Here is a 13,045-nt window from a genome sequence, read left to right as displayed (position 1 = left end):
TGGCCTTATCCACTACTTTAATCGGCGTAAAGTGGGAAAGGCCGAAAGGATCCCAAAGTGAAGCCTAGAAGGCTAAATTTTCCTATTAGAAGGTGGCCTTAATTGCACCTCCCCGTCAGTGAACGCGGACGCGCTTTAGTAAATGCAAATGCACTTAGCCTCTGACTGCCACTAGTTTTTGGCGAAGAAAACCCTTCGGTTCTGGCATTACGATCCGACTTGGCTCGTTCAGCAGTTCATCTTCAACCCACACCCTTAAGATGAGCCTATGGGTTGCACTGAGCACCTGCTCCCGACTTTAATAAGTTTGGTTGGTAAGCTGTCGTGTTTAACTGATTTGTATGCAGACTTGGTTTTCTCCTCCGGGCGACCGAAGAGCAAAGTGTATTTTTCACTTGCAATACGCGGGAATCAAAGGACTCCGCGCGCGCGATTCATTTACGCTGCACCTAAGAAGCAACTGCTCACTCCTATGCATTCTGCACGGGAAAAACGAATCGTTTACACTTCAGCAAAAGAGAAAGCCGAAGCTTTACACCTAAAACCGAAGTTTTGCTCCGCAAAGCCGAACGATGCCACTCGGCGTCCGTCATATAATTGCCATGGCTAGTGTGATTGATATTCAAAGCCAAGGTAATTTTTCCCAGCAGTCAAATGAATATTCTAAGCATTTTTACTGCCTGACGAGCCGACAGTAGCAAAATGACTCCAGAGATTTTCTGACCAAAGCGCATTGGACATAATATGTTGGTCACAAACTGAACTTTAATAAGCCACTCTAGTTTTTCAGCTTTTTACAGCCTTTTGCAAACGATCGCAGCTTTTCTTTGCCAGTTCTTCGCATCTTTTAATTTGTTCAAGATGTCCTTCTCTTGGATTCTCAGGTCAGTGTGACAACTTGGTGGTATAAATAAAAATATAGTGAGAGTAACGAAGGAATAAGCACGTATGGTCCATGTTGTTAGATGCTCATCCACTAGAACAATAGTGAATATTCCTAATTGCCTCTTATTTCAAACAATTTTTCTAAATTTCTTTCTACTAATTCTTACAGAAACCAGATAAATCCTATTTCTAGGATGTCTTATAAAAACTAAACGAATTAGAACTAAACCTAAAACTAAAACTAGCATGCTCTTTTTTAATTACCGCGCGGTTCGATTTGTTGTTTGATGAGCACTCCTTTGCTTTTCAAGTACCGTCAGGCCGGATCAGATTGTGAGGTTGTGACTTCTAACCCGTGACTTTTAAGCCATCTCTTCCTGGTCAGAAGACTAGTCTTTCTTGGTCGAGTATTGGAGGGAACTTATTCGAAAAAGTTTGGTATTGTGATCGCCATGAGATGGCTAACAAACAATGGGTTTGTATGGCACAATTTCACCCCACTGGCACAATATTACTTCGATTTACGGAAGTCATAAATCAGTATCGTTCATGCCATGTTTCCTTGGTCCAGGATACCACAAACTGGAACATGAGTATCCAAAAGTAACGATCTGGTGCCTCGGTCAGCACCACCAAAACGTACATATTGTCATGATGGTTCAATCCACAAACGCATTGATTACTACCTATCTGTGAGCCTGATTCGCAGTAGATGTGCGTCTAATCCGTAGTGAAAGGACAAGGTCTGCCAGTTTGAAGGCGTACTCTGACGAGAAAATTGCAAAAGCTTATTGTAGGCAATTGTAGGTCTATCATAAATATCACCATTCGTTGCGCCCACCTAAGCCAAAGTGTCCACCTTCTTATTAACCGGAATGAAACAATGAAAAGGGATCCACACTAAGGTAATCTAATAAGATTTTTTGGATAAAACATTCTGATGTTCCTGTACGTGTACGGAGAGTGCTTCATCGTTTTCATCGACGAAGAGCCTGAATAGAACTGAGACTGTCCGTAAAGATGAAATAATGGTCCCGGGGCATTTTTGCGGCGTAAAATCTCTGTAATACTTCTGTTTTCCAGTCATTATGGCACGAAAATCAACTACTCAACACGTGTGACTGAAGTTTTTTCTCCAATATAAAGTAGACAAAGCGCAAGTTATTAGTTTTCTCAATTGGTTACATTCATCTACACGGTGCACCAGCCGTGTACTCGAGAAATAACACACGTGCACCTCACAACTAAGGGATCATTCAAATAATACATAACGCTCTAGGGGGTGGGAGGGTATTCAGCGGAGCGTTATATTGCATGTGGTCAACATGTAAAATTGCGTTACATGGGGGTGGGTGGGTATTGAAAATTGCCGAATTCCGCGTTATGTAATATTTGAATGGTTCCTAATGCGTGTTCACGGCGTGCGAAAAAAATTCTCTTCGCGCGAATCGAGTAGTCTGCTCCTCGTGCGAGTCGACGGGTACACCTGGTGCAGAGAAATGCCAAGTCTGTTTGTATGTTTCAATTCCTTACAAACTTTGTTGACTTTGTTCAAAATTGGAGGTTCCACAGCTTGTTCATCCCCCTCAATCGATACGTGGTAATCATTTTCAGATTTTAGTACAGCCAACGTTGCCAGTATGCCAGATAAATCTGGATTTTGCCAGATTTCTGTTTGCGCGCCAGACAAACAGATAAACCTCAGAATCTGCCAGATATTTGTAAATGAGCCAGATATTTGCCAGATTTCATCCGCGTCGTCTCGCAAAAAGGCCATTACTGCGAGATGGGCCGTGCCTGGCTTTCACCTACCTACACCCGGCAAGAGCAAAAAAAGGTCATCACTCTCAATTCTGCCAGGAATTTTATCCAAAAATGAGTGACAGAATTTTGCCAGACTTTTTATTTTCGTTTTGCCAGATTTTATTCAAAACTTAGTGGCAACGCTGAGTACAGCAGAAAACATGAGGCTCGGCAGTAACTAATGTCGCATTACTATCCTTGTATTTCAAAAGGGATTGACTCAATAGCGAATAAGAATGTAACAACTACCCTTCTGTTTGATTCATTTATTTTTGCTCTTCTGTATGATTTCTGTGTAGAGGATTTAATCAAATATATGATTATACATACCTATAATATCATTAAAATAATAATGATACTAACAATAATTATATAAGATTTTAATATTGACATCAGATATAACAAAACAATCACTCCTGAACTTTCATGTTTCGTTAAACGGTGACAATAATGAACTCTTGAATTAATGAACCGTAAAATGTTTCCGATATCTATTCGAAAAGGTGATGGTTTCACTGGCCATCCACATTTACTGAAGATGTGTACACTACAGGTTAATATTCGATTATTAACTACAGCTTCTGCGAGCAATATATTCTCATGAAAAAAAAACAAAAAAAAAGATTCAAGATAGCTACACAGAATAGGTACATATTCGATTAGTTTAAGTCTAGAACGATTTCAGGCTTTTCTAATAAGGTTACGTAAAACAGTAAATTTTGCGATATTGCAGCTTATTGATTTGTATCTAGTTCAGTTATTTACGATAGTATAGCAGCTCAACAATTTCAACGGTCTACAGGTAGGTATAGTATTGAACTGCAACTCAAATTTCAGTAGGTCGATAGAACTAAACTCATAAACAGTATAGCATAGCCAGTTACAGCTTTTGTTGTGAAATAGTACGCGCAAATTGTTAACTTATTCAACAGAATCCCTCGCTTGAATAACTTCTCAAGTTGTACCGAAGTTGTTATCGAGTTTATACGTATTGCAATCGGAGATAATCTCTGTTACTGCTAATTCGTGATCCATACAGCGTGGAAAGCTTTTGCTCAGTAATTAGTCGTTAAACCTACAATTGGTTAGTGATAATATATTTTTCCATAACTATTACTTCAGATCGCGCCATACATAATATGCTAAGAATGCTTTTTATACGGATTTCTCATATATTTGTGTTGTGGGTTACTAACGAAGTAATTGTAGACTAGTTTTGTTATAGGCAATAGTTGTTTTCTTTTTTTCGACCAACTGTTTAGAATCGTCTATTATTCAGTTGTTAGTTACCACATTGGATTATGCTTCTACATAACACACGTGTCTCATAGGTATGCTTTTTTGTTGATAGTTTCTAACCGGAATATTTCAATAGCGTTAAATATATAGCCTAGTGAGAATATATTGAAGGAGCAGGTTAAACTCATCATAAAAGCATTTGATTCAGGTAGCATGTGAATTGCCTATTTCGAGTGAATACATTTATATGGCTTCCGTGCTATCCCTCACTAGCGACTCAAGACGATACATTTTGCGACTATCGTTACCAATAATTTTATGCAAGTTAACGCATATTCTTGGGAAAAAATATCACAAATCACATACGTGTAATGATTCAATTACACATCCGATGGAAAATTGAAGGCGACAAGCTCGTTACGGAGAAAACCACGAGAAAATCCATTTTTCGGCGATTGCACGTTACATGTACGTTACTGGTCCTATGTTCAAAACCTTAAATTTCTCTAGCGATATGATCTGAGAGAACCATCGTTATATTGACACCGAATGCAGTTCAAATTCGAATGATGTTATTGCGTTTTTACATTCATGGTTGTATCATCTAGCGTCGAGATTGTAGAATTTGCTAAACATATATGTAAGTACATACTCAAACAATCATACATATATCATACAAATCTAAAAGGAATATTTCTACATGAATTACACAATTGCGATTCGAACATATCATGACTTGTCTAGCGTGATTGCATTTCTCGGCAAGTATGGTATTTGTTATACTAAACTGATCGTTTTATTTTCGGCATTTAAGTTATTGAATTTGAAAATGTTTCAACAGGCCTTGGATTATCTTTACCCGGAACTTATCTACCCAAGCATGTTTAGCGACTGGCCTATGCATTGGACTCCTTGAGATTTTGCAAACGCGCCAACTGATGTGGTTCGAGTTCCTCGGGTATGCTTGCTCTGCCGCCTACCACCTGCTTCGGTATTTCTGCGGGACCATTTCCAAAAGCATCATCGAAATTAGCAGCAAAGTTGGCTTCAAATTTGGCATCGAATGTGGCTTCAAAGGGAGCTGCTGGCTCCTCCAAGGGTGCTGGTGCAAATTCTTCTTCATCAGATTCTTCCTCGAGTATTTCGTTGACGGGTGGTGAGGTCACCTTATGCTGCTCCTTTGGTGGAGATTCAGCTTTCGCCGGTTTCGGTGGTGAGGGTGGCTTCACAGGCTTTGGCAGAGTTGGTGGTTTCGATGGCGGTGCCTGTTTTGGCTGCTGTGGTTGTTCTTTGGGAGGAGACTCTGCCTTGGACTTCTCCTTCGCACTGACCTCTTGCTTTTCCTGCTCCTGCTTCTCAACGATTTCTTCTGGCTGGTTGTCTTCACCCTGATCGTCATCTTCTTCGTTAGCCGGTGGTGGCGGGAATTTTTTATCGGCGTCCTCGTGCATGGGAGTAGCGGCTGTTACTATGATTTGAGCAAAGTTGAGCTGATTCTCGCTTTCGCTAGCAGTAGCTGCCGTTGTATCGGGAGCAGATTCCATCTCTTCGGACTATAAAATCACAAAGCAGAATATAAGTTGAATTGCTTCTGTCTACAATTTGAATAATAGGTTACAACTAGAAAATGTAAGATTAGAGGGAAAAATGTAACATCTAGATGATGTTTGTCTGCTGTTTATGAAAAATCAACTCAATTGTTTTGTTCCATGTCGATAAAAATAAGAACATGTGCTTTAAACTTGCACATTTCTAAGTAATAAAAGGTATTTTCAAAATCTGATTACGGTTCCTTCATATAAATTGCTCTACTTGTAAGAATCAAACGATGAAAAAAAATCAAAATTAGGGACGATCCATTAATGATGTCACGCAAAATTTGGAAAAAATTAACTCCCCCCTCTTCCTTGTCACAAGCTGTCTCAACTTCCTTGACCCTCCCCCCTTAAATACGTCACGTTTTTATACCCCCCCCCTCCCCTTTCTTTGGTAATAATTGATTGAAAATCGAGAAATTTGTTAGGAATGTATTTATTCTTAATAAGAACGATTTTACTGAAAGAAAAACTGAAACTAAAAGGAAAAGAAGATTATAGAAGATAACTAGAAAAGGCGTTTAGTTCTTAGCCCAAGGATGCTATTGATGGAGTCGCATATCGACGACATAGCAAGCCGAGACAGTAACTGCAGCATCATTGCTGATTTTTGAAAGACCATCAGTATTTAGTTCCTTTTCTTCAATCGATTCTCAATCCAAATCTTCTCCTCATGTTACAATAGCCAAGCATTTTTATTTACGTTTGGTCACAATTAACAAAAACAGAATTAACGAACATTATGCTTTTTTAACGAGAAAATTGTCATTTATTTTATCTAAAGCAAATCTTAAGCAAAAAAGGGATCGTAGAACTATAAATGATTGATGCAAATATCATGAATAGTTCTGAGTTGAACCACATACATAAGACATACGTAACACTGGCGTTTTTTTTCTGGTACACGTTGCCCCATAGTACTCCGTACCCCGTCCTGTCCAACTGCTCGACAAATAATGAACAAAATGAATTTTCTTTTTTCTCGGCTTCATCGAGCCGCAAAGAAAATCCCATTAAGAACTGTCAAAAAGTTGTTTACAAAATCAATGCAGCATTTTTCGAGTAGGAACGAGACAAATGCAGGGCTGCGCAGGTACACTGCCTTCAAAAACAACTCAAACAGTGATTTTATTCAGAGTGTGGTACCATTCGAGTAGTTCATTTTGTACCAACTTTTTTTGAAGATTTATTCCTGAGTGTTACGTATGTCTTAAGTATGCGGTTGAACTCTGTGGTTAGGTATGTGACTTTTTTATTTATAATTTTTTTTTGAGTTGAAATGTGAGGTCACACTCAAGCTAACCCCCCCTCCCCCATATGTCACAAAATGTCACAATAATTGAAACCCCCTCCCCCCCCCCCCTAAACGCGTAACATCATTGATGGATGGCCCCTAACCCGAAAACAAAAAAAAAATAGTTACTGGTTAGAGAAAAAATAGCATTGTTGAAATAATGCTGATTGGAAAAACCCAAGGAAAGTCATACATAAAAGTAATACTAAAAACTATAAAAAAAACATCTTCTACTGTAAACTGTTTGCATAGGGCCGTTACTAACCACGTAGTTCGCTTTTTGTCAAGTTTCATACCCCACCTCCTAGTTGTGTTTTTGCTAACAACCTCACACGACCAATAAAATAAAATTTGAACTCTGTGAAGCTTGTTTTTTCGAGCTGCTCCATCCAGTAACGATGACAGAAACAAATTCTGTTGCTAAAATTGCTAGCTTTTGCTGCCAAGCTCAAATTAGCTATCATGGTGAATTATTTTGTCTATCCTATTAAGATAGCAGGGAAGCAATATGTAACCATGTGGAAAATGTATGGGATTTCGACGATTTAAAATTTTCACTTTTTTCAACTGTTAAGCAGCGAAGTAACAAAATAAGGCATCAATCAAAAAAATTATACTTTTTATCTAGTGAAAATATCAAACCTAGTCCCTGCTGTTTTTTCCAGAAACAGTGATGAGTTGTAACTAGGGATGCTTTGAACCTTGAAATTCACCGTTGAATTGAACTAAAATCTGTTATATCAACGGACTAGAAATAGCTGAAATACTACTAAAAGTGGTACAAGAACCTTGTTGCTAATTACCAAAACTTGCGTATTATGTTAACTACGAAAAGGACTTAAGTCAAATTGTTTATTTTACGTTACCTCCGGTTCTTCACATATTACCACTGAGCAGCGTGTAAAACATAATTCAATTGATTTCGTGATATTGATACGAACAAACTAAATCCAATCTCACCTGGTGGTGGCTGCGATGGCGGGGGAGCAGAAAACTGCGAGTCATATTTATCGTGCTGGTTATTGTCCATTTCAAACTCGAAACGATCAATCGCCGGTACCGAACTGTTAGTGTCTAGAGCTGAAAAAATAAAAACAGATTTTAGGATTGCTGTTCACTTTCGCAGAAATTTCCGTATTTGTCGAGTCTCAAACGTACTTGGACTTTGACCCTCCGGTGGCGTTGCTTCCTGGAGAACCATGGGAGGTGGTGCAGGTGCTGCAAATGTTGGTGGAGCGGATGGTGGCGGAGATTCGTCCTCGGCATCGGTCAATGGCTCCCCATTTTCGTCACATTCTTCCACAACCAAGGAGGGAAAGTTACCGATTTTTCCGTTCAACTCACCTTCCCACCATCCGTCATCTACTCCGTGGGGGCTCTTGGTAATTAGTTTTATAATCTGCACGAGTTAAACACAGTGAGGTGAGGAGATAGATTAAAAATAGTTATACCTAATAACGCATTGCTAGGGTGTGGTGAGCTAACAACAACAGACTTTCATGCTATACATACCTGTCCTTCTTCAAAAGTGAGTTCATCCTCTGCTGTGGCATCATAGTCATACAATGCAATACAGTACATTTGGTGCACCTTTCTCGGGGCAGAGATCACCGAAATTTGGTCAGGAGATTGACCGGAATCTTGCATTTGATCTTGGTCTTCGTTGTCCACTGTATAGTCAACTGAGGAGAAAGATATTTGTGTTGAAAGCTGCGCCGGTGTATGTGTATCCACTGGAGTGTCACGTTCGACGTCCAAGTAATTATGAGGAACAAATCCTTCCTCGCCACGGTAATTGCGTGCACGCAACCACCCATCACCATCGCCATCTCCGACTACTTCTAGTTGCTCGCTCTCGACTATGGACAGTTCATCCGGATTTTGTGCAGTATAAGAATACAGTGCAGTGCACTTAAATGTTTGTCCCATCGGTTGTTGCGCTGACACAGAAGCCGCAGCACTTGCGGAAGCAGCAGGTGCAGTCTCTTCTGCTCCCCAATCCTGAATGGGATCGTCCCAGCCATGCGATATTTGTTCAATCTTCTGACGTTCTTGTTCGACTTCAAAATCTATAATGTAAAAAATGGTTTTTAAAAATATATGAATGTTACTAAAACCGGTATTACCTTCGTCTTCATCACTTTCGACAGGGAAATCATCGATCGGAGGTTCTGGTTGTTTCGGAGCTGGTGAAGATTCAGATATCGGTTGATCCTGCTCAGCATTGTCACTGTCATAGAACGAATCTGAACTTGGATTTTCCTTTGAAAATATTAAAGAATCAATTTATTTCACTGATTAAAAAGCAATTCATAACAAATGCACACTAACCCCTTGACCAGAAGCATCGGTACGCATCGATAACGAACTAGCGGATCGAGGCATTTCTTGCACGCTAAGTGTTTCCGCTTCTTGCAGCCACTCGTCGACACTAATTCCTCCGGCCCGTAAACACTCTAGCCTTGCCTCCGCCTTGCATTTTGCAGTCTCTGCTTTGCGTATGTTTTCACGGAACTCGTCGATCTTTGTTTCTAAATCTGGCCCATTTTGATCGTTAGGATCGTTGCGATGTCCAGCCTCCCGCAACGCTGTACATACAGCAAGTTTTCGAGCATTTTCCCTAATTACGTTATTTTCCCGTGCAACGCGTCCCGCCCATCGCTTTCCTTCTCTATTCAGAGTCTCTGCGGCAGAATCATGATCCGCAGTAATCTTTCTAATAGGATCATTGTCACACGGCTCGAACTCGTACTGAATGTGCTGCTTAAGTACAGGATAGTATAAGTAACAGCACTGTAGATTGTATTCACGCGTCAACTGCTGCGCTTGATCACGAATTTTCCCAAACGAATTCTGTGTTGCCGAACAAGTCAACAATTCTGTACGACCAATCAATGCTAAATAATCGGCTACCCGTTCGTAAACATAATTTTCCATCGTTGCCATTGTGGTTTGCAGATCAATGGTAAAGTAGTGGTTTTGATGTGCGTTAGCTGAGGCTAAACTTAAAATGTAGTCATTCCTCGCCCCTGTCGATTTTTCCTCCAGTTGTTCTTTGCGTGATGTCACTCGGGCACTATTCTTCTGCAAAGAAGTTATCGACTGGAAAAACGAACCTTTTTTCTTTTTCAATTTTTCCTCAATGTCTCGTGCCTTGTCACGAACATCATGGGCACAATGCTCCTCATCGAAGTAACATTTTTTTGTTTTATCCACGTCCTGTACGGATAGTTGCAGTTCCTTCTGAACCTGACTCAGATGTTCTACGCCTTTTTTGCTACTTGCCAATTTGCTACTACGAAGCAGCTTCGCTTCATCGGCAATCTGCTGTTGAAATACCTCTACAGCTGCGAGACGAGCTCGTGCCAGCTTCTCGTTTTCCTCCAGCACCGTTTGCCAAACACTCCACATGTTCCTAACGAAAAAGTTTTGAAAATTTATCGATTTTTAGTTCCAGCAAAAGATGCATGACAGGTGCATCACAAATTGTTCAGAATTTTACATGAGAAACTAATTAAGCAGTTTATGTCAAATTTATGCCTAATGCCGCGGAAGTTCAACTGAAGTTCTTAATAAAATACCTTCATTTAATTTGAAGCTCAAGGTGAAAGGTATATATTTTCACTTGACGATTTTGAGCGTGAAAATCTCAGCTTCCACCAAATAAGTTGCGCTAGAATTGTCACTCTTTGCATTCGTCGTTGGGGCAAACAATCATTTCACACACGTAATTTCAATGATGTTCGAAAAAAATATCTTGCAAATTTTGAAAACGGAGTTTTACCTTAAAAGTTTATGAGTACATCTTTGCCTTTCAAAACTAGCTAGTGAGTCAAATTATCGCCTCATTTCATTCACATAACTCATCATTCCGAATCACATCAAATGATAGCAAAATAATTAGTTATAATAATTAATATCCAATCAGTTATGACTATTTTGCTTCATAAGCTTAAGTATGAGCCCTTTACTTGCACACAGCTTATTTCTGTATAACACTAGAGCCTTCCCAACAAACAATTTTGCTGATTCACAGCTTATTAAGCTATAATTAGGCTGATTTTGGCTGAATTATAGACTTAGAAGCCATTATTCAACAAAATTGTTTGTTGGGTTGACGCATACCGCGATGTTAAATATGAGAACAGGAAAATAGTTATAACTCCCAGGAATGTTTCTCTATCTTACTAATATGAATGTTTCCGCTTATTTCATGCTCACTTCTCTTTGATAAGCCTCTTGACCCTTGGAATTAGCGCAGCATGTTAGAAATTAGGCTGAACGACAGAACGACCTATCGTGTTTCCCTACAATATTGAAAAATTATCCTAGTTCTAGTTGTTCGTTCTAATAAAAAATCAAGTCTTTCTTAGTTTCTGTTTTTTTTTTTTCAAGTACCAAGCTTTCAGGCTACAATTTTGAAAGGTTTACCCCCTACCCCTTAATTCAAATCCTGGTTAGTTCTGGCTACGCATATGCCACCGACATCCCCAATTTTGGCTGAAGAGTGTTCTCATGCACAGATCTTTCTTCGATGTTCACTATTCTTCTCGCTTATAACAAAAAACCGAAATTGCCGAAGTTATTGAACATGAAACCGAACGTTTCGAAGATTTAAATTCCAGGCAAAGCGGTTTTGGGCAGATAATAGACCGGGTAATGCTTCCGGAAAAAATCCAGTACAACAAATCATTGACAGAAAATTGTCTACTCGCATTACTATGGATATCACTCTTACAATTCTATTAAACTTTGTAAGTTTGATTTTAGGCTCTTTTTGGACTTAGGCCGTCCATATTGGGGAAAAACTTCAAAATGTTTTTGTTCGCCGTAGGTACAAAAAAATAGTAAAACAGTTAATGCAATTTTTCAATTCGCAACTCGGAATATATTGTCTGGAAAAAACACATGTATATCTGGAAATCCTTAAACTTTTCACTAGAGTAACACAAAGACAGTCACCTCGTTTAAATATGTATTTTGTTTACTTTATTTTTACTGAGCCCGATTGCTTTGCTTTTTTTTAAATATAATAAGCTCTTCTTTCATATCTTGCCATTGAAAGCTCTCGTTAGCTTTTTATCAATAAATTTCATCCTGTTTCACCTAAAACAAATGGTTTTAAGTCGTTTCTGATGCATGTCTAGAAACTTGGTGGAAAAAAAACTAATTAAATCATGCTTATCATCTTTTGCTCGTTAGGTGGAATAAAACCAATTAAAGCAGCAGCAGTTTTTTATCGCGCATGAAACTGCTACAACATAGTCAGCCCACGTTAGCAAGTGAATGCGCAAAATATTTTATATACCTACTCTTGAAATAGAAGATTTTTTCCCTGTTATTCAACTTTCGATTAGCGCCAACGAGAGCTGATTCTTAATCATATTTTTAGGTGTGCTGGTTCTTAGAACGGATATTTACCATTTCTCCTCTGCTCCATCCATTTTAATTTCCGGTATACATGCCTGCTTCTTGTTGAGATATGCCGACGAAATTTTGAGCAGCGCTTCGCTGTATGATTTTTCGATTGCTGAACGCTTGAGCGTAAACTGACGGATGTCCTCGAGAAGTTCACATTCATTTTGGTTCTTCAGAGCAAGTTTTGCTAATTGTTCGGAATGGAGATTTTTCAAAAATTTGGTGTAGTTTCCCTGATGAAGAAAAAAAATCGTTGAAACCGCTACCTAAGGCAACAAACAGATACTCAGATGAAAACCTACTTTTCGAGGGGGTGGCTGCATGTTGGGTTTATTTTTTTTTTTCAACCAAGAAGTTTAGGAGAAATGATTTAAGATGTTAAAATCTAGCTGCAATCCACCGAAGCACAGTGATTTTGGGTCTTGAGAACGAATATTATTTCGGGTTTTTTTCACGCTTTCACTAAACTATTGAAAATATTCGAATCGACACTCGCGTGCTTTATATTGCACCCTAATCAATAAAAGATAAAAATTTTCGTTTGCCCTTTCCTCGACCCGATTTCTACACTGCAAGCTTCATTTAAACACACATTTAAAGCCTGCGAACCAACATTTGTACCTCAGTTCCTGTGAAATTGTCTCATGACCTTTTATGTAATCTACCAAAAGCACCCGATAATCATATTTTTCATCTCAACCGCACAAATGTACAGAAGTGCAAAATTCCTCAACGTAAAACACCCCAATCGACCGAGTGTTACACACATATCGATTGTTCAATTTTCCAAAGTGAATGAAAATGGTCAGGT

At 39.1% G+C, this 13,045-nt stretch overlaps 1 protein-coding gene across 1 annotated transcript; it reads right to left on the bottom strand.

The window, feature by feature from the left end:
* Window positions 1-2,939: 2,939 nt before the first annotated feature.
* Window positions 2,940-13,045, bottom strand: LOC129725670 (protein nervous wreck). The gene is made up of 9 exons (XM_055681725.1): window positions 12,537-13,045; window positions 12,238-12,467; window positions 9,148-10,231; window positions 8,943-9,078; window positions 8,329-8,885; window positions 7,975-8,215; window positions 7,777-7,896; window positions 7,683-7,705; window positions 2,940-5,480 (listed from the first exon to the last, which is right to left on the bottom strand). The coding sequence occupies exons 1-9, from the start codon at window positions 12,555-12,557 to the stop codon at window positions 4,824-4,826; spliced, it is 3,069 nt and encodes a 1,022-aa protein (XP_055537700.1). The 5' UTR covers window positions 12,558-13,045; the 3' UTR covers window positions 2,940-4,823.

The sequence above is a fragment of the Wyeomyia smithii genome, chromosome 2 (assembly GCF_029784165.1).
Source record: "Wyeomyia smithii strain HCP4-BCI-WySm-NY-G18 chromosome 2, ASM2978416v1, whole genome shotgun sequence".
NCBI classification, from domain to species: domain Eukaryota; kingdom Metazoa; phylum Arthropoda; class Insecta; order Diptera; family Culicidae; genus Wyeomyia; species Wyeomyia smithii.
This window is presented reverse-complemented; position numbering and strand designations above follow the sequence as displayed.

Excerpts from the sequence above, each read along its gene's own strand:
- LOC129725670 (XM_055681725.1), bottom strand. The coding sequence starts at position 12,557 with ATGCAGCCACCCCCTCGAAAA. Across the intron at positions 12,468-12,536 it reads TGCAGCCACCCCCTCGAAAA|GGAAACTACACCAAATTTTT; the intron begins GTAGGTTTTCAT and ends TTTCTTCATCAG. Across the intron at positions 5,481-7,682 it reads TAATATGTGAAGAACCGGAG|TCCGAAGAGATGGAATCTGC; the intron begins GTAACGTAAAAT and ends GTGATTTTATAG.